Source organism: Hemiscyllium ocellatum, chromosome 9 (assembly GCF_020745735.1).
Source record: "Hemiscyllium ocellatum isolate sHemOce1 chromosome 9, sHemOce1.pat.X.cur, whole genome shotgun sequence".
Lineage (NCBI taxonomy): Eukaryota > Metazoa > Chordata > Chondrichthyes > Orectolobiformes > Hemiscylliidae > Hemiscyllium > Hemiscyllium ocellatum.
Genome location: NC_083409.1, coordinates 35,154,505 through 35,174,230, shown reverse-complemented (window position 1 = coordinate 35,174,230; position 19,726 = coordinate 35,154,505). Strand labels below are relative to the sequence as shown.

Here is a 19,726-nt window from a genome sequence, read left to right as displayed (position 1 = left end):
GTCTGTAGATTGTGAAGGAGAAAAAATGGCCTTTAGTAGAGTGATATGTACTTCTTGTCAGATGTGGGAGTTTAAAGAGAGTTTAAGGGTTACTGTGGATTATATCTGCCATAAATGCTGTTGGATACGAATCTTATCAGATCAGGTGGATCGGTTGGAGAGACAGTCAGAAACAATGAGGAATTTGCAACAGCAACAGTATGTGGTGGAAGGCTGTTAAAGGAAGGGGGAATGCCTCACATACAGTCACATGGATGGGTTAACTCTAGGAAAGATAAGAGAGGTAGACAGCTAATGCAGGAGTCTTTTGTGGCTATCCCCATTTCAAACAGGTGTGCTGTTTTGGAAAATGATGGGGTGATGGATTCTCAGGGGACCGTAGCATGAACAGCCAAGGTTTTGGTATTGAGACTGGCTGTAATGCAACAAGGCGTATGTCAGATTCCAAGAGATCAATTGTGTTAGGGGATTCTCTAGTCCGAGGTACAGACAGGTGTTTCTGTGGCCAGCAGAGAAAAAGCAGAATGGTGTGTTGCCCCCCTGATGCCAGGATCAAGGATGTCTCAGAGAGGGTGCAGAATGTTCTCACGGGGGAGAGGGGCCAGCAGGAGATCATTGTACACATTGGAACCACCGACATAGGAAGGGAGAAGGTTGAGATTCTGAAGGGAGTCCAGAGAGTTAGGCAGGAATTTTAAAAGGAGGCCCTTGAGAGTAGTAATATCTGGATTACTCCCAGTGCTACGAGCTAGTGAGGGCAGGAATAGGAGGATAGAGCAGATGAATGCATGGCTGAGGAGCTGATGTATGGGAGAAGGATGCACATTTTTGGATCATTAGAATCTCTTTTGGGGGAGAAGTGACCTGTACAAGAAGGACGGATTGCACCAAAATTGGAAGGGGACTAAATATACTGGCAGGGAAATTTACTGGAGCTGCTCAGGAGGATTTAAACTAGTAAGGGGGGGGGGGGTTTACCCAGGGAGATAGTGAGGAAAGAGATCAATCTGAGACTGGTGCAGTTGAAAACAGAAGTGAATCAAACAATCAGGGCAGGCAGGGACAAGGTAGGACTAATAAATTAAACTGCATTTAATTCAATGCAAGGAGCCTAACTGGGAAGGCAGATGAACTCAGGGCATGGTTAGGAACATGGGACTGGGATATCATAGCAATTCCAGAAACATGGCTCAGGGATGGGTAGGACTGGCAGCTTAATGTTCCAGGATACAAATGCTACAGGAAGGATTGAAAGGGAGGCAAGAGATGAGAGGGAGTAGCGTTCTTGATAAGGGATAGCATTACAGCTGTGCTGAGAGAGGACATTCCTGGAAATACATCCAGGGAGGTTATTTGGGTGGAACTGAGAAATAAGAAAGGGATGATCACCTTATTGGGATTATATTATAGACCTGCTAATAGTCAGAGGGAAATTGAGAAACAAACTTGTAAGGAGATCTCAGCTATCTGTAAGAATAATAGGGTGGCTATGATAGGGGATTTTAACTTTCCAAACATAAACTAGGACTACCATAGTGTTAAGGGTTTAGATGGAGAGGAATTTGTTAAGTGTGTACAAGAAAATTTTCTGATTCAGTTTGTGGATGTACCTACTAGAGAAGGTGCAAAACTTGACCTACTCTTGGGAAATAAGGGAGGGCAGGTGACTGAGGTGTCAGTGGGGGAGCATTTTGGGGCCAGCGACCATAATTCCATTAGATTTAAATTAATGATGGAAAATGATAGACCAGATCTAAAAGTTGAAGTTCTAAATTGGAGAAAGGCCAATTTTGACGGTATTAGGCAAAAACTTTCGAATGCTGATTAGAGGCAGATGCTTGCAGGTAAAGGGATGGCTGGAAAATGGGAAATCTTCAGAAATGAGATAACGAGAATCCAGAGAAAGTATATTCCTGTTAAGGTGAAAGGAAAGGCTGGTAGGTATAGGGAATGCTGGATGACTAAAGAAATTGAGGGTTTGATTAAGAAAAAAGAAGGAAGCATATGTAAGGTATAGACAGGATAGATCGAGTGAATCCTCAGAAGAGTATAAAGGCAGTAGGAGTATACTTGAGAGGGAAATCAGGAGGGCAAAAAGGGGACATGAAATAGCTTTGGCAAATAGAATTAAGGAGAATCCAAAGGGTTTTTACAAATACATTAAGGACAAAAGGGTAACTAGGGAGAGAATAGGGCCTTTGTGTTGAGCCACATAAAATGGGGGAGATACTAAATGAGTATTTTGCATCAGTATTTATTGTGGAAAAGGATATAGAAGATATAGACTGTAGGGAAATAGATGGTGACACCTTCCAAAATGTCTATATTACAGAGGAGGAAGTGCTGGATGTTTTGGAACACATAAAGGTGGATAAATCTCCAGGACCTGATCAGGTGTACCCTAGAACTCTGTGGGAAGCTAGAAAAGTGATTGCTGGGCCTCTTGCTGAGATATTTGTATCCATAGTCACAGGTGAGGTGCCAGAAGACTGGAGGTTGGCTGACGTGAAGGGTGTTTAAGAAGGGTGGTAAGGACAAGCCAGGGAACTACAGACCAGTGAGCCTGATGTCGGTAGTGGGCAAGTTGTTGGAGGAAATCCTGAGGGACAGGATGTACATGTATTTGGAAAGACGAGGACTGATTAGGGACAGTCAACATGGTTTTGTGTGTGAGAAATCATGTCTCACAAACTCGATTGAGTTTTTTGAAGAAGTAACAAAGAGGATTGATGAGGGCAGAGCGGTAGATGTGATCGATATGGACTTCAGTAAGGCGTTCGATATGATTCCCCATGGGAGACTGATTAGCCAGGTTAGATCTCACAGAATACAGGGAGAACTAGCCATTTGTATACAGAACTGGCACAAAGGTAGAGGACAGAGGGTGGTGGTGGAAGGTTGTTTTTCAAACTGGACGCCTATGACCAGTGGCGTGCCACAAAGATCGGTGCTGGGTCCTCTACTTTTTGTCATTTACATAAATGATTTGGATGCGAGCATAAGAGGTACAGTTAGTAAGTTTGCAGATGACACCACAATTGGAAGTGTAGTGGACAGTGAAGGGGGATGCCACAGATTACAACAGAATCTTGACCAGATGGGCCAATGGGCTGAGAGGTGGCAGATGGAGTTTAATTCAGATAAATGCGAGGTGCTGCATTTTGGGAAAGCAAATCTTAGCAGGACGTATACACTAGGGAGTGTTGCTGAACAAAAAGACCTTGGAGTGCAAGTTCATAGCTCCCTGAAAGTGGAGTCACAGGTAGATAGAATAGTGAAGAAGGCATTTGGTATGCTTTCCTTTGTTGGTCAGAGTATTGAGTACAGGAGTTGGGAGGTCATGTTGCAGCTGTACAGTACATTGTTTAGGCCACTGTTGGAATATTGCATGCAATTCTGGTCTCCTGCCTGTCAGAAAGATTTGTGAAACTTGAAAGGGCTCAGAAAAGATTTATAAGCATGTTGCCAGGGTTGGAGGATTTGAGCTATAGGGAGAGGTTGAGAGGGTTGGGGCTGTTTTCCCTGGAGTGTCGGAGGCTGAGGGGTGACCTTATAGAGGTTTACAAAATTATGAGGGGCATGGATAGGGTAAATAGGCAAAGTCTTTTCCCTGGGGTCGGGGAGTCCAGAAGTAGAGGGCATAGGTTTAGAGTGAGAGGGGAAAGATATAAAAGGGACCTAAGGGGCAACTTACTCACACGGATGATGGTAAATATATGGAATAAGCTGCCAAAGGAAGTGGTGGAGGCTGGTACAATTGCAACATTTAAAAGGCATCTGGATGGGTATATGAATAGGAAGGGTTTGGAGGGATATGGGCCAGGTGCTAGCAGGTGGGACTAGATTGGATTGGAATATCTGGTCGGCATGGACAGGTTGGACCAAAGCGTCTGTTTCCAAGCTGTACTCTAAGTGTAAGATATCAAATGAAATCCTTAAATGAGTGATATGTTATTTACTGTATAGATTCTACAATTATGCATGGTAAATATTGATTCTAAACAGTTATCTCTAAGAATTCACCATCAATCCCTACTAAAAGTCCAATATGCAGGAAATTGCTAACTCTCACTGGTGTAACACACTGAAACGGTTCTTCAGTTCCCTGAGTCATCATCACAAACCTTACAGATTTATGCAGGATTCTGCAACTTAACTGACTTTCAGACCTAGCTTGACAGAAAACACAGACCAGGTTTCTCTAGTTAACAAGAATTGCTATTTATTACAATTAAATAGACTCTCACCACAGGTAAACGATTATGAACCATTCATAAACATAACAGTTGAACGTAGAGTTAACAGAGTTTCAAACTAGCATTTACAGAAAAACAACAAACACAGACCAAATATTTAACTTCAGAAGTCATCATCCCAACACCCACAAACAGAGCTGCATCAGGACATTATTTCAACGAGCTACATCACACTGCAGCACTCAAGAACTACAAACAGCAGAAACAAAAATCTCTACAATGTTTTCAAGAAAAACGGATACTCAATAAACACAATCTACCGATTCCTCCGAAACTAACCCAAACGAGCAGACAGAACGCAACCAAAAACTATAGCCATATTACCTGACATCAAAGACATTTCAGAAATGACTTCCAGTCTACTCAGGCCCCTTGGCATCATGGTGGCCCACAAACCTACCAAAACACTTAAACAGCGACTAATTAACCTAAAGGATCCATTAGATACTACCAGCAAAATTAAGGTCATTTTCAAAATACCATGCAAGAACTGTGTAAAAAAAACACTACATTGGACAAGCAATGTACATGTAGAATATAGATTTTAATCTACATGATTCTAATCTACAATCTAATCTAATTCTACATGAATGCATGAACTAATGAACTCTGAGCTCAAAAACTGTATGAATTCATGTAAATCTCCCTTATCTCATTTTTTAGGTAAGAATCAATCTAAACATCATGGCATAGACAGAGAACACAGGGGGCCAACACCTTCAACATATTGTCTAGCTATCCACATTGTTAACAGCTAACCCGTGAATGCAACTTTTTTAAAAAAAGGTTTTGTGATTTACACATGAAAGAAGTGAAACTATCACTGTATTCTAACAGATGAAAGGCTTAACAGACAATCAATTTTTCAGTGTATGATTTCAGTTATATCACACTGTAAATGTTTGCTATAAATTCTGTGTGTTAGGATCGAGCCCGCCACTACCATCTGATGAAGGAGCGTCGCTCCGAAAGCTAGTGTGCTTCCAATTAAACCTGTTGGACTATAACCTGGTGTTGTGTGATTTTTAACTTTGGACAATGAGTTTGGTTATTTCAGTCAGATTACTTCCTTTCAAAATATGTAGCAGTCCTTGGTTTGAAAACAAGTGCTTTCATATTTTGGTCCACAATCAAAAATACAGAAAAATAAAGACTCAATCTTTATGCATTTTTAAAATGTTTGTGCATTTGTTGTTAGTACTGACAACCTTAAAATCATAAGGGATATGAGCAGTAGGTGTGGAGAGAAACTGTTCCAGAAGCGCCTAAGCGCCAGAAACTGTTCCAATTGGTGGAAGGATTGAGAGATGGATGACAATCATTTAAGGTGCATCGCAAGGGTAACAGCAGAGATAGGGGAAAAAAACATTTTTGCCAAGTCGTTAAAATCTTGAATGCGCAACCTGTGAATACTGAAGGCCGAATCAATCATAGCCTTGAAAGGGGAATTACAGCATTACCTGAAGTGAAAATACTTGAATAGTTATGACAGAAAGTTGGAGGAATGGAACAAAGTGAATTGCACTTACAGATTTTGCTTAAAACAGTGATTACAAGTGAACTCTTGTCACATTAGCAGGAGATGTAGCCATTAAGTGTTGTATGTGGTGGGGAGGTGAGAGACACTGTTGGGTGGGTGTGTGGCTGCTGACTTCAAGTCTGAAATATGGTAAAGGTGAATAGCAGCTTTATTCATGTGTTACATGCTGCTCCTGCCTCCTTTCTAAATTGAAATTCCTCTGAACAATCGGTGTTTTCTTGGAAAAATACAGACCTGTGCTTCAACTCTGGACTTGTAGAATTAATTCCTTTGGTAGCTTACAGCACATGTTGTTTACCATGTATTATACTTGATAAATTCTATAGCTCGTCAAACAAATTGTAATTCAGGGTTGTAATTCAGCTGAAGATGTTTCTTTAAATGCACAATGTTAATACTCAGATGGATATAAGGGGAAAGGGTGGATATGTGCAATTTTTGTATTGTGAACACTTGAACAATACTTGCCAATACAATGATGGATTTTGTCTCTCCAAACTTTGATTGTACCTAGAGAGGACACTTAAAGATATGCAGTAAGTGCTTAGCACTGCCAGCGCAAGGCAACTCTGCTTGATTCCAGCCTTCGGTAACTGTGTGGAGTTTTCACATTCTCCCCGTGTCTGCAAGTGTTTCCGCTGGGTGCTCTGGTTTCCTCTCTCAGTCCAAAGATGTACAGGTTAGATGGATTAGCCATGCTAAATTTACCCCTAGTGTCTAAGGATGTGCGGGCTAAATGGAGAAACCGTGGGAAGATGGAGTGTTGCGGAGCTGGGTTTGCATGGGATGCTTTTTGGAGGATTGATGCAGAGTCGGTAGGCCAAATGGCCTCTTTCCACACTGCAGCGATTCAATGAAGGTGAAATAGATCTGCCCCCAGATTGCTGTCTTTGTGAAAACAGTTTGAGGTAATAATTCAGTATACCAAATGATAAATCATATTGGTAAACTCAATAGTCTGGAGTCTTAGGTCCTTTATGTGACGTGAATAAACAACTTCTTTTTGCTTGATCGTACAGAATGTTACATCATGCCTCTGTTGTGCATAAAAGCTACAAAGAAAACTGTGATCTTCACAGTATGAGACAATAGGGGTATCACATTATAGGTTTAGCCCCCAAACCTTACAGATTCAACTGCTGTCTTTGACACTTCTTGAGCTGTCAGCCAAGAATAATGTTCTTGAATTTGGGCCAGAACCACCCGAACAATGTGTGATTTTCCCCCAGTGTTTACACTGGCGCTTCCCCTGAATCATAGAGTCATAGAAATGTACAGAACAGAAACAGACCCTTCGGTCCAACCCGTCCATGCCGACCAATCTAGTCCCACCTGCCAGCACCCAGCCCATATCCCTCCAATGGTGTTGAATGAGATGTTTTGACTACTGCCATTATTATTCTAAGGGTAAAAATGCCAATAGATCTGAAAATTCCAACCTGAGGAATATTTCCAAATTTACAACCCAATTCTGAACTGAGGTTTCAAGCTGAAGGTTTTGATGGTGAATGTGTAAATAGAGCAGGATGCATATTAAAGTTGCAACACTACCACACCATTCTTATTTAAGAAGCAGAATGTCAGTATTCAGTTCTATCTCACGTTGACCACTGGAACACATTAGACAATATGTAGTATTCTTGATCATTTTCCTGGTGTCCATAACTGGTGAGATTATGATACCAGCTGAGTGTAATTGTACTGAGTAATTCTTATAGTTGTGCAATCAGTAGCATCCACTTCATGATTTGTTCCCAGAATGTATTCGACTAGCAACTCTATATAAGCTTCACTTAAAGTTCTCTGTGAAAACTTTAAAAATGTGCATTGTACAGCAATATTCACAACTCAACATAATGTCATAAACAACAGTGAATTTTCTTCATCAACATTTTCCACAATGTACTCATAAAAGGAACCGATGGTAGTTTACATTTATGTTACTGGGTTACTACTGACAAATTATAGGAACTTATTACATCAGAGACATAAGAAGAAGTGTTGGCCATTTACACCTTTGAGTAGATTCACAGTGGCTACCAAAACTTTGCATCTCTAAAAATCCTTACCTAGCAAAGCATATGTCTGTCTCTGTTTTGAAATTTGAGTTTGAAAGTTGAGTTCCAGCATCAGTAGTATTCTGGGGAAGGGAGCTCCAGATTTACTCAACACTTTGTGTAAGAAAGTGTCTTGCATCACCTTTGCATAGCCTATCTCTAATCTTAATGTGATGTCCACTTGTTCATGATTCCCCATCAAAGCAAAGGGTTTCTCTTCATCAATCCAATCAATTTGTTTAATCATCTTAAACACCTCAATTAAATCACCCTATAATGTTCTCTACCCTTGGGAATATTAGTCCATTTTGCACAACTGGTCCTCATATTTTAACTCTTTCCCAGTTCTGGGTGTACAGTTTTATTGAGATGTGCAGCCACAACTGAAATTCAGCGATTTAGGCTTCCATTGAGCTAATGTTTTATTAGCTGATGGTGTTTACTGAATCAGTTAACAGATGACACTTGCATCATCTGCATAACATGCATTGTATTGATGGTTAAACGTCAATATTAAATAAGCTTTATTTTGTAAGAGTACTTATTAATATATGCAATAAGGTGATTTTTTTTAAGAGTTCCAGGATATGGCGGTCTCTGGGTTCAGAGCAAGTCTGCAGCATTTTTAATTCAAGGAAAATGACCTCTGATACAGTAGCATGCATTGTGTGCCTTCATAATAAACTTTATGCTTTGCTACTGTGGTTTTTTTTCCCCGAACTGCAACCCAGTCTGCACATTTTCACAGTAATCTCCAGACCTTGTGTGATAAATCGAGCAAATTAATAAATCGGCTTCTTTACATTATCTACTAAATCACTAAAATGATTTTGTGCTAAATTATTTTAATGGGCCAGTTCTCTAATCTGTGTGTCAGATTTTTGTTGCAGAGATGATGACCCTGAACCAGCAGACATAGTGAATGTTGTGTGTGTATGTGTGTGTTCAAACCAGCAGTATTCTATTGTATAGACAAGAGCCCTCCTGGGGTGGGTTTATTGCCCACAAGCAGTCCCTGAGGAAATCAAACTCTTCTTGAAGGAAGATTGGGGGTTGGGAGGGGTCACATGAGGGGGACGAGGCGGGTTCTGTGTCCTTGGAGCCCTTTGCTTCAGAGGCACCATCTGCCGCTTTATGCTGCCTCAGTCCCATTAGAAAAGACCTCGACAGCAAGGGACAGGAATCAGCATGGGGAGCCGAATGACTGGAATAATGCAAGTTGATGAAGTTTAGTAAGAGATGAGCATTCATTTTCCCTTCTCTCTCTGCAAGGCCAAAGTTCTGTCACTTGACAAATGGGGGTCCCGGAGCACCATAAATTTAGCTGTTTAACCTCCTGAGTCTTACACGAACATTACATGAGCATTTCCTGCATCCAGATTTCTAATATAACCAGGCTTGCATTTTCCATTTTTATATGCAGCTTGCAATGATAAAGTCTATATTTCATTTTGCATGACACCAGCTTTTACAATATTATTTAACCCTTCTGGTGCTGAATTATTTTTGTATCCTTCCTAAATATGCATATTTGTAGTAGGCATACTTTTCGAAACGCACACATTATATTTCTATACATATGGGCAATTGGCACGGTAGCGACTATGACACTGGGCTAACAATACCAGAGGTCACAAGTTCAAATTCAATTAATTTAGTAGTTTTGTGAGCTGGCATCAGAAAAAATTGCTAAAACCTGCCTGATTGTCATAAAAATGAAGCTGATTGGCTGAGGTTCCTGAAGGGGAGACAGTTTTCTGCAAGCCTATCTTCTGTGGTTAACTGTGACCACAGAACTAGCCGAGCAAACTAGATTTCCACTACAAAACAGGACTTGTCAGGTGATGTGTTTTAGAAGCAGTGCCTAATATGGTTTACAGTTCCATGTCTGTTGCTGCCCTGCACTATTATAATTCTAGGTGACCAAACTGTATATTTGACCTTAATCAATCAGACTATACATTTGTATGAGAGGGAACATATCTGTTGATCCTGTTGGTCACATGTGCATTTGCAAAGTGCAGTATAGCTTTCCTCTGCTTGACTCATGTGGTGCTGAGGTTACCCATAGCACCTATGTTCTACTGATGTCAATATCACTTCTGCACACAGCTATACATTGTTCTCCACATAATACACACCTGACTGTGTAGCGTTATTAACTGAAAAGGAGTGACTTAATCCCATATATGAAAGATAAATGTACCCGCAGCAATGTAATTTTCACCCTGACATAACTGGAACTGAAGGATCCAAACATATTGGCAGAATGTTAGCTTCAAATATCTCTATTATATTTTGTTGATTCTTCAAAAGTGCAGTTTATGTAACATTTCCTAGGTTGAAAGAGGACTGATTTTTATCATGAGATATCATCTTTTATCCAAAATACTGAGCAATGTGAAGAAGTTGAAATGAACGCAAGAATCTGATCGTTATACAGGGCCAGATTTTGTGTTGACTTATAAAAGCATTCCCTAGATTTTTAGTTGCTTATATATGTTTTGTAGACTTTTTCTACAACAACTTGCTCCTAGCCAACCATCCAGAAAGCACAGTGTCAAAATGCACAGGGAACCTGGGAATGCAAGTGCATTTCCTTAACCAATCAGATTGGCAAATTGTTAATTAACAGCACAGTCTGAACAAGAAATGCAAGTTGGAAAATTGCATTATTGTTATACCAGATAAAGAAAGTACAGCAATAAGAGAGAGAAATAACATTTGGAGGATTGAGACAGATAAAATAGAAATGAAAAAGAAAAAAAACATTTTTTGCAATCTCCAACAATAATTAAAATCTGAAGAAATGGAATGCCACAATTGTAAAAATTTAATTTAAAATATTTTGTTTATAATTATGACTTACCACACTCTTAAAAGGATACTTGAACTGAAATGGACAAACCCTAACTTTTTCTTCCAAGTTAGTCTGTATCTTTAGAATAAGTGGAGCAATTTTCACTATTCAATTTAAATGGTCAGCCAGACCCCAAGATGCCTTTTTTCAGAAAGCGTTTGGAGGAGTTCTTTGACAGCAGCTTTCAGATGTTGTGATTAGCTGTACTTTGCAGCTTATGCAAGTTTATACAAATCACAGTGCTGTTGTCTTCACTGTTAGTTTACGGCAAAATCAGACCATTATTTTTCACAAGCTTTAAGCAGTTGTTCCTCTCAAAATTGATGGGGTTCTCAATTAATTAAGACTGTACTTTCTATCTTGATTGGAATAAGTATAATAAAGGGAGGTTTGTCTTCACCTTGTGAGTAGAGCCATTTCGAAATTGTTGGAGGGAGATTTGGGGGCAAGTCATATGTGTGATCAGCCTAGGGTGTTATATCGCCATTGCGTTTTTTTATATGATGATAGTAAGTGGAAAGCTGCATTTTGTATTGCCTTATGACTGAGAACAGATCACATAGCCTTGCATATGAGCATCATAACATCTGCTATGTTCCAGTCTACTGAAGGTTTTTCTGCACATGGAATATGAATTGCAATGATGCTGAAGCTGCCATTTGCTAAAGTGTCACTGTAACCGCAAAATCAATGAGCTTTACTAATAATTTCACCTTCCTGGGATAGTAATGTTTCCAAAAATAAAAATACTTCATAGTGCTAGGTAACCAGGAATAAGATACAAGATGGCAATTCAAGCCAGGAATAAGATACAAGATGGTGATGTGCAGAAAAACAGGCTTTGTGAGTGTTCTGAGCAAAAAGATTTGCATTTATCTGCTGCCTAATCAATTCAGAAGTTTCTGAAAGTTGTTCAGATATTATAAATAACAGTGAAACAGAGTGACTATTCGTTTGATAGCAGATATTTAGAATGCTTAGCATCTTCCCAAACAATAATGAAAGTTAGCTTGCTTCAGTTATTTAAAAGTGTTGCTGTGAGATAGGAGATTTTTGGTTAATGAATATGTTATTTTAATCTCCAACTGAATAAATGGAATATATGCCTCATGCCACAGTGTTTCCTCATTTCTGCAGTACATTGTCAGTAGACATGATTTGGAGGTGCCAGTGTTGGACTGGGTTGTGCAAAGTCAAAAATCACACAACACCAGGTTATAATCCAACAGGTTTATTTGGAAGCACTAACTTTCGGAGTGTCGCTCCTTCACCTGATATTCTTATATTCTTAGTAACATTAAAGCTGAATCAGAGTCTGAATCAATTCTCCTGCTCCTCAGATGCTGCCTGATATGCTGTGCTTTTCCAACCAGGTTATAGCCCACTACCACCAACAACTCCATTAAGCCTCCTGATTTGACTCAACTACCCTGCATATCCAGCTGACTAATCTGGAGAGCTGACCTGTTCAACCCCTGACCACATGCTTACCTTCATTAACTCAATCCAACTACCCCTTCAATCTGACTACATCAGTCTAACCCAACTACCAATCGTTTGACTTGACCTGACCACATTCTGACCTAGCCACCCCACCTTCCATCCAAACCTAACTAACTCCATCACCAATCAGAGCCAAATACACCTCGGCCCACCTATCCCCACCCACCAAGTGAACTTACCTCATTCACTCATCCATCCATTTACTCTTTGTTTCACTCAAGACTAAACCTCTCGAGACAGAAAATAGCAACTCGTAATATAAAAAGGAAAATGGCCTCCCTTTCCCCAACTCTACTCCATTCCAGTAGAGTTTCCAAGGAGAGACTATGCTGCACATCTCTTCAAATGCTCAGCAATGTTGAGTTAGAAGAGTCTTCAAGTGCAGCATCTTGTACTCAGCATTTTATGTTCAGACTCTGATTCAGTTTAATGTTACTCAGAGTATAAGTTAAATATCCTGTAGTTAAGTGTTACCATCCAGTTAAGAACAATTAACCTTTAACGAAGAAATGAACACCTGAAAATGTACAGAGAGAGCTACAGCACCAGATCTCATGTTTTTAAACAAAAATAAACTGTCAAAAAGAACTGAGCAAAGTAAGCTCTATAAACTTACAAAATCTTTAAGTTCATTCACTTTTCCTGGGAGCAACATAGGAATGCAGCTATTTGCCAGGAGGCAAAATTTCATTCAGATCATTCGGTTAGTTTTTTTTGTAAAGTGACTCTCCAGTTTCTTCGTTTCCTGAAGAAGGGCTCATACCCAAAACGGCGGCGATTCTCCTGCTCCTTGGATGCTGCCTGACCTGCTGCGCTTTTCCAGCAACACATTTTCAGCTCAGATCTCCAGCATCTGCAGTCTTCACTTTCTCCTTCAGTTTCTTCCCAACTTCTTGACTCTACATTCCACTGCTGCCACACAAGCAACTCATGCTTCAAAAATTAAAACATGTCCTTTGTTACCAATAGCCCAATGTAAGGTTTAAAACTGCAACTAAGCTGATACTTTCAGAACTCCAACCACTACAAATTAACTGTCTTTTATTGACAGGATTATTATAAATTTCTTCCTTTAGCTTCCAGTCATTGTTTCCTCTTTCCAACTTTAAAGAAGCCATGGAAGAAAGGTCTAGTATCTACACTACTACAAGTGTAGGTCTAGCTTTATCCTTTGACTTCCAAGAAGCTACAAACTAATAAGATCTGAAGCTGGCCCAGTCTCTTAGCTACTTTTCCAAGCGTTAGCCTCTTTTTGTTTGTTGGCTATGCCCTAACAGCATTCAAAGTGATAACTTAAAACAAAGGATCTCACTGAGTTCCATTCATCTCCATGGGAATGTGTCACACCTACCTGTTTCCAGGTAAAAATATAAATGAACTACTTTTCAATTCCGAAGCTTTCCTTTATTGTATAAATAACTTATCTTTTACATGAGAACTACAAACATTATGCCTCCAATACTTGGTAAGAAAATCTATCTACTGTACAATATCTTTCTTCTCCAGCTCTTACCTTTTTTAAGTGAACATAACCGTAACCTTTCATGTATAATAAACCCCAAGCTTGTTTGAATTGCATTTATTTCAAGGTTCCTTTTACCAGTTTCTCAGTCAAATGTTCCTGTTTCTCTGAGGTTAACATTTTAACCTCGAACATAAAATTTATATTCCTCAACTCACGTTATATTCTAAAACATATAAATTATGATCTATATATGCTACACAAAAGTGCAATCTGTTGTTGTACTGACTCTGTTCTACTTTAGTTTTTACATCAACAGATCTGCGTTGTAGCATAATTGCACAGATTGATTGTTTGTTTTATCCACTCATGGGGCATGGGTGTCACTGGCTGGCCAGAATTTGTTGCCTGTCCCTCATTGGCTTTGAGAAGGTGTTGATGAGCTGCCTTCTTGAATTGCCACAGTCCACCTGCTGTAGGTAGATCTCCAATATCCTTTGGGGAGGGAATTCCAGGATTTTGATCCAGCGACAGCGAAGGAAAGGCAATATATTTCCAATTCAGGATGGTGCATTGCTTGGAGGGGAATGTACAGATGGCGGTATTCCCATGTATCTAAGATTTATGTTCCCCGACTCTTCATATATCTGGCAAAATGCCTTTTTAAACATTGCTATTGTATCTGCCTCTACCACCTTCTCTGTCAGTACATTCCACACATTTACATGTATTAAAAACGTGCCTCTTACATGTCTTTTAAAATTACTCCCTTATATTTTAAACCAATTGACATTTTCACCCTGGACAAAAGATTCAGACTATCCATTCTATCCATGCCTCTCATAATTTTGTAAATTCCTACCAGGTCACCCCTCGTCCTTTGTTCAAGTGAAAACAAACCAACTTTGTTCAATGTCTGACCTGAATTGTAGTGACGGTGTTTATGTGGCAATTCCAGTTGATCTGGTCAATGGTAACCCTCAGGAGATTGATAGTGACAGTAACACCATTGAATAACATCAAGAGGTGTGGTTAGATGATCTGTTATTGGAGATGGCCATTTGTTGGTAAATCGGTTTCCACTATATGGGGAATACGATCATACGAGGGGACCCATGCCAGTTCGATAGGGTGACTATGCAATTGCTCAATGATGGCCAAAAAAATTACATGACTATTTATTGTGGAAGTAAAGTCAAGTTACGTTTTATGGGAAGTGCTTCTTAAGGAAGGGCACATCCTAGTGTAGCCTTTTGAAAAAGTAAATTGAGGCCTTCCCCATAATTTTTTTTTGCATTGAATGACATCACATGAATTTGCTCTGCAACCTCACTAAGTCTGTGGTGAAACCAATTGAGTCGAAATTGAAAAAGAAAAACACAGGTTTAATTACTAGGTTTTTAAACCAGCAATCTAGATTGGGCCCATTTATCGAGGCATTGTAGAACATTTAAAGAACAAGTTGATATTGGTTCGTGTGCATGTAAAAAAAAGTAATACAGTTCCTGATGTGTGGGTCATAATATATATTTGAGCTCAACTTGCTTGGTAATAATCGGCTGCAAGTTATTTCTGCATAATTTTACATTGATTGATATCAAAATGATTGGTCATTATTAGGTACCTTGGATGATGGAGTGCACTGACAAACTGGTGTCTGGCCTAGCAATTTTTCCCAACACAAAAATTGCAAATTAACCCTCCCCCATACCTCTAAATGAAATTAAAATATTGTACAATACTGAGGAATTGTCTCAAAATCTATTCTAATAGAGAGTTCAAAAGGTGATTATAATTCTTTGTAGGTGTCACTGTCACTGATGAAGACAATCCATCTGAACAGTTTTTTTTAACCTCATGAAAGAATTTAAGGTGTGATGAAGAGAAAATAAATGTATGATTTCTTTAACTCTAGTCATGGTCGATAGAATGATAAAAAACACATCCCTGGCTTGAATTTGTCCAATTCTTCACATTCTCAGTGAGATGGTCACAAATGCTAACACCTCTGCACTATTCCCCCAAGAACAGACAAGCAACTTCTTGTAATAGGAGGATGCTGCACTACTTTCACTTTAGACATCTGTATCAGTTGCCAAGCTGGGCGATGAGGCTCCTTTAAATACTAGAACAGTGAATGATCATGTATATATTTACCAATGTTATAGTAATATATATATCAATTAAACAAACACCACCATGATGCCCTCAAAACAATTTTTTCTTCCTTTGCATACCACTGCATCCAGGCATAGGCCTGACATCTACAGCTGGGGTGAAGGGAGCCTACTAACCCTGAGAAAACCTTGGTGGGATCCCTTCATCCTGAAAGCCCTAAGCACTGGGGAACAGACAATAGGGTCACTGGCAGAGAGGAGGTGGAGTGGCAGGGCAACTCTGGAGTAGCTGAATTGAAACCCTGGAGTGCCTGTCTGTTGCTGCTGATCCCTTTGGGTATCTGCTTGCATCTCTCTGTCTCCCTAAGAAGGGACACCTGGAATGAGATTGAGATGCTTCACACCCACATACCTTGCCAGTAGTGCTGAACACTCATGGCTAGAGCAATGGCGTGTAGGCCCAAACTCATAAGTGGCAATGAATGAGTGTTCTGCTGGACTTGGGTCTCTGAGGTGTCCAAGTGTTTCAGTAGGATCAGCCAAGCCCTTTCATGATGGAGCCAATACAGTGGACAGAAGATGTCTGGACTCATCTATATTTCCTTCCAGTCTAGTGAGGGTCTTCTACTTCTCTGTCTAATGCTCGGCTCCTCTCTCTGCGGGTTGAGTATATCACTTATGATTCAACATAGCAAACAGTTTCTGTCTAGTCTCTGGCAGTCTGCAAAGTGTCAGAAATATTGGGTGTTTCTTACTCTACAGGCTATGACCATATGTCAATGACGTGCTTGCCAGACTGTTTTCCTGAATCTCCTATAAGGACTCACCGATGACTCTGCTGTGGCAGAGTAGAATTGAGTAATGGTCCTGAATGTGAGCTTGCATTGAGAAGATGATGACATCTTACCCATGTGGAGTGCAGGACATCATTCATCTGCTTCCTGCACTTGGTCCCACTGCTTGTTTAGTAACTGGCCTCCTGTGATACTTCAGCAAAGCCACCTGTTTGTGATGGAAGGGTTTCTCTCATCCTTCAGAAAGGAAGAAGACCATCTTTCTGCCTCAGACAGCCTGAAGCATTCAAAGCTCGAACCCACCTTATAAGTTTGAAAAGCTATCTCAAGGGTAGAGAAGGGATAGTGGAGGAGAATAGGTTGGAGAAATAACCACTGTGTGTTCTGAAACTTCTGGTTTAAATATCAACGACCGGAGTTTTCAGTTTCAGAGGAGCCTCCAGCCATCATTCTCACGTGATTCACCATTTCACATACCATAATGCAGTTTTGGCTTGACAGCGAACTGAGCTGTAAAGTGGATATTCGCTCCAGAAAACCACCCGTGGGCTATGCCAAACATGATGCCTTCTGAGAGGCTCATCACCATAGTTTAACCCCAGTATGAAAAACCATAGCTGCTTCTTTCAGCATTGATGTGAAGGTGTTGGTGTTGGACTGGGGTGGACAAAGTTAAAAATCACACAACACCAGCTTATAGTCCAACAGGTTTATTTGGAAGTACAAGCTTTGGGAACGTTCAGGTGACTAGCTGCCTGACAAAGGAGCAGCGCATCAAATAAACCTGTTGGACTATAACCTGGTGTTGTGTGATTTTTAACTCTTTCGGCATTGTCACTTCAGTTAATGTTCTTATGATTTTTGTAGATGAGAGAGATCCTCTTGTCACATAGGATCATTTCAGTTGCTAAAATAACTGATCACATTTTCCGCATGTTATCTTAGGCGTGTTAGCAGAGGTTTATCTAGATGTTAGAGTAGTGGAGGTTGTAAATTATTAGAGCTCAACTGGTACTGCTACTGTTCATAGATTGAAGAGTGTGGAAAAGACCTAAATTGTAACCGTTTCTGAGTACAATGTTATAATTAATAGATGAACAAGAAATTACTTTGTATAATATTGCCACCTTGGAGTCTATTAATTACTGACAGGTATCAATATTCTTGATAAGCTATGGATTGCAGAATTTTTAAAAAATTCTATTCAGCATTAACAAGTTATAATGAGCATAATTTTAATCAAGAGTGTTGCTACAGTCAGTAATATACCATGTACTTATGTAGAATACAAGAAATTTTCAGGAGTGTTATGGCAGCAAGTGTTTTGTGGACATGTTGAACATGATATAGAACACCATTACCTTCATCAGGCCTGAGTAAATTTAATTGAATCAAAATAAGGTAAAGAGCATATAAATCTGATTGTTTCAATTGAACCAAACTGAAATTTGATGTGACTCCCAATGGAGTAAATTCTTCTTTAAATAGAATTTCAACTATGATAAATGTATCTTTGTCCCAGGAGAGACATCCAAATTTCCTGCATTTAGAAATTAGAGACATAGCAGTGAATATTGATGACATCTAAAGAACTAATGGGAAAATGTTACTGAGCCCAGAAATCTCATGGATCTGAATTAATGTGTTCCATTAAAATAAAATAATGACTGAATTTTAAGACTTGCTAACAATGCAACTTCATCATATGACCAAAGATGTAAGTTATTCCCCCCCCCTGCTTTTCCCTCCCTTCTTCTGTCCCATTGTAAAGCTTGTTATGTTTCTAACACTGTAACTACCTGAGCTAAATGACATTGATGTTTTTGATTAAATTAAACTGCTCTATTGTGGTGTTTAGGGATGTAATTCAAGCAAGTATTTTTTTCTGAAACAACTTAAAATTTGCACATATGAGAAAAATGATGATTGATAGTCATAAAAATGTCTGTTATTGGAAAGCGTCAATGAAAGTGTATTCAGGAGAGTTCAGATCAAATCATAAGTAAGTAATTGATATCTGACGATATCCTAACTGGATTTTTAGTCTCTTTGTGCACTCTGAAAGATTCTACGCTGAGTAAAGCAGAATATTGTTGTTGCTTTTAGTTTTGGATCTTCCCCAATTACAGTTGTAAATTAAACAGGTCAAAAATCAGCTTGTGTTTATTTGCTACATGAACTCTAACACTTACTAGAATGTAACATAAAGTCAAAAAACTATCTGATGGAGTTGGAAATGATGATTAGCTCAGCTAGTTGTAAAGCACTATAAGCTAGAAATCATGGGTGCTATGTTCATACCAATAAATGGCCTCCGTGAGTGCCCAATCTCAGTCATGAGGGGATGCTAGCCAAAGACTTGATGACGAAAGATGGAAAAACCGTTACCAAATTTAGTGATATCTTTATCATGGCTGCTGTGGTGTTTGTACCTGTGCGAGTTCTGAACACAGATCCTCTATTCTGTTTGTTCTTTTTATTAAGAAGGGATGCGATAATTTCAAAAAAAGACAACAGAAAACAAATGTGGGCTCCTTTGCTTTAATCATGTAGTGTAGAGTTTGCTAATGTCACAGAAATGTTCACTGACACTTGCTGTTTTCCTACTTCTAGCATCTGCTTGTGAGTTTGCTGATATCGTGGAGTTGTTGTTGAATTCTGGTGCTGATCCCACCATCCAGGATGGGGAAGGATGCCTCCCTGAAGAGGTGACTGACTCCAAGGACATCTCACAGATGCTGCGACAGTATGCTGCATCCAAAGGCTAATCCCAGGCCTGATGCCTGACTCCAAATGGAAACCACAGAAACAAAGATGTACTGTAACATTTCATGGTGATTGCTTCATTATAACATGCAATAATTAAACAGTCATTCACAAATCAGTGTTTTCTACTTTGTTCCTGTGAAGAATTTTTTTTTGCCAAAATAATGTGCACTTAAAATTAAGATTAAAAGCAGTGGCCTTTAATGAACGACAACTTGGAGATAGAGCATTTTATGTTGTAGAAATGAGACACTTAATTCCAATCAGCACCTTGAAGTTCACAGTGTGAATAATAGAACAAGAACTAGGAGCAGGAGTAGGCCATCTGGCCCTTCAAGCTTGCTCTGCCATTCAATAGGTCATGACTGACC

The 19,726-nt window shown here is 39.5% G+C and overlaps 1 protein-coding gene across 3 annotated transcripts in view; it reads left to right on the top strand.

Annotated features, from left to right (window-relative positions):
- acbd6 (acyl-CoA binding domain containing 6) overlaps nt 1-19,470 on the top strand; it is a 189,408-nt gene extending 169,938 nt beyond the window's left edge. The window contains exon 8 of one of the 3 annotated variants that reach the window (XM_060829668.1): nt 19,203-19,470. In XM_060829668.1, coding sequence (XP_060685651.1) covers nt 19,203-19,357 — 155 coding nt within the window. In that variant the 3' untranslated portion in view covers nt 19,358-19,470. Of the gene's footprint in view, nt 1-4,919; nt 5,074-19,202 lie in introns of those variants that run through there. The other 2 variants (XM_060829670.1, XM_060829669.1) reach the window with 2 other exon arrangements.
- Nucleotides 19,471-19,726: the final 256 nt, after the last annotated feature.